The 1,298-nt window shown below is 37.8% G+C and overlaps 1 protein-coding gene across 6 annotated transcripts in view; it reads right to left on the minus strand.

The window, feature by feature from the left end:
• Positions 1-622: 622 nt before the first annotated feature.
• Ints13 (integrator complex subunit 13) overlaps positions 623-1,298 on the minus strand; it is a 40,330-nt gene continuing 39,654 nt past the window's right edge. For 4 of the 6 annotated variants that reach the window (XM_026787960.1, XM_026787959.1, XM_026787957.1 and 1 more), the window contains 2 exons: positions 1,071-1,157; positions 623-972 (listed from right to left, as the gene is read on the minus strand). In XM_026787960.1, the coding sequence (XP_026643761.1) occupies positions 933-972; positions 1,071-1,157 (127 nt within the window). In that variant the 3' untranslated portion in view covers positions 623-932. The remainder of the gene's footprint in view (positions 973-1,070; positions 1,158-1,298) is intronic. The other 2 variants (XM_013352817.2, XM_026787961.1) reach the window with 1 other exon arrangement.

The following is a 1,298-nucleotide window of genomic DNA, read 5'->3' on the forward strand; positions in this document are numbered from 1 at the left end:
TAATTAAGATGTGAGAGTTAGCCATGAAGAGGCTAGATATAATGGGCCAGGCAGTGTTTAAATGAATACAGTTTCTATGTAATTATTTCGGGTAAAGCTTACCGGGAGGCGGGCAGCGGGAACGCAACCCGCTTCCTATCACTACACATCTAAACTGAGTGTTAGATCTAGATGCATTACAGAATCTTCAGAAATATGATTTAGGCAAGGCTCAGGTTTGTTTTGTTTTTTCCAGCAAATACAAATTGTTTTAACTAAAAAGTAATTCTGGACTGTGTCTGCATGGTGCTGAAACCTGGACTATACTTGGGTAACCTTATCTTGAAAAACAAAACAAAACAAAAAATTAGAAGAAATGTAGCATTGTACCAAACTGATAAATGTAAAGTAACACAAACTACTTGAAAATTCTGGCTTAAATGGATAGCAGAAAAAGTCAGTGTTACAAATGAAACCGAGCCAGTCATCTGTCCTGGAAAAGCACCCACTACACATCATGCAGACAGATAAAAGATCCCATATTAAATACTACAAGGCTAACCTAAATTCTGACTGAGTTTTATAAATTCTTATTAGAACTGAGAGAGTAATATATTTTTTCTAAAGCAACAGTCCAATACTTTGCATTTCATATAGTTTAATAGTTTTATTTGGCAAAGAGATGCCTAAGAAGTTTTTTAAAAAACATTTTCAGAGGGAACACCTTTTACCATAAAATAAATTGTGATTTGGGAGGACAAATTTCAAATGTATATATTTTGACTCTGCCAATCATAGAATTAGTACAAAAAAGATATTTTGTTGAAATTCTTTAAAAATGTAAAAACCAGTCCAGGCAACATGGCTATACAATCTTGCTGTAAAAGTACTTATATCAAATTCTGCCCAAAATATTTTTGCAATATACTAAATTTAGTTCCTCAAGTCACTCTTCACTGACGGCTGGCTTTTCCATTTTCTGTCGTCTCCATCCTGAAAAGTTTAGAAAAGGAAAATGAGATGGTAAATTAAAACATTTACTAAAAATCCGTACTTTTACCTACTTTAGCCCATTGAAACTAAAGTCTAACCTATTCACACCAGGAGAATGTGAGCACTTTAAGAAAGGGATTGAAGTTCGGGGTCCTCCAGTCCCTCCAGTCAGTCCAGCCTCCTCACTGCACGCGCACATGAGAGAAAGCAGAGCCTGTGAAGATTAGGGAGCCTCCCTAAGGCCCTCCCTATGCCACCCTCCCTAAGGCCCTCCCTATGCCACCCTCCCTAAGGCCCTCCCTATGCCACCCTCCCTAAGGCCCTCC

Source organism: Microtus ochrogaster (genome assembly GCF_000317375.1).
Source record: "Microtus ochrogaster isolate Prairie Vole_2 chromosome 14 unlocalized genomic scaffold, MicOch1.0 chr14_random_2, whole genome shotgun sequence".
Lineage (NCBI taxonomy): Eukaryota > Metazoa > Chordata > Mammalia > Rodentia > Cricetidae > Microtus > Microtus ochrogaster.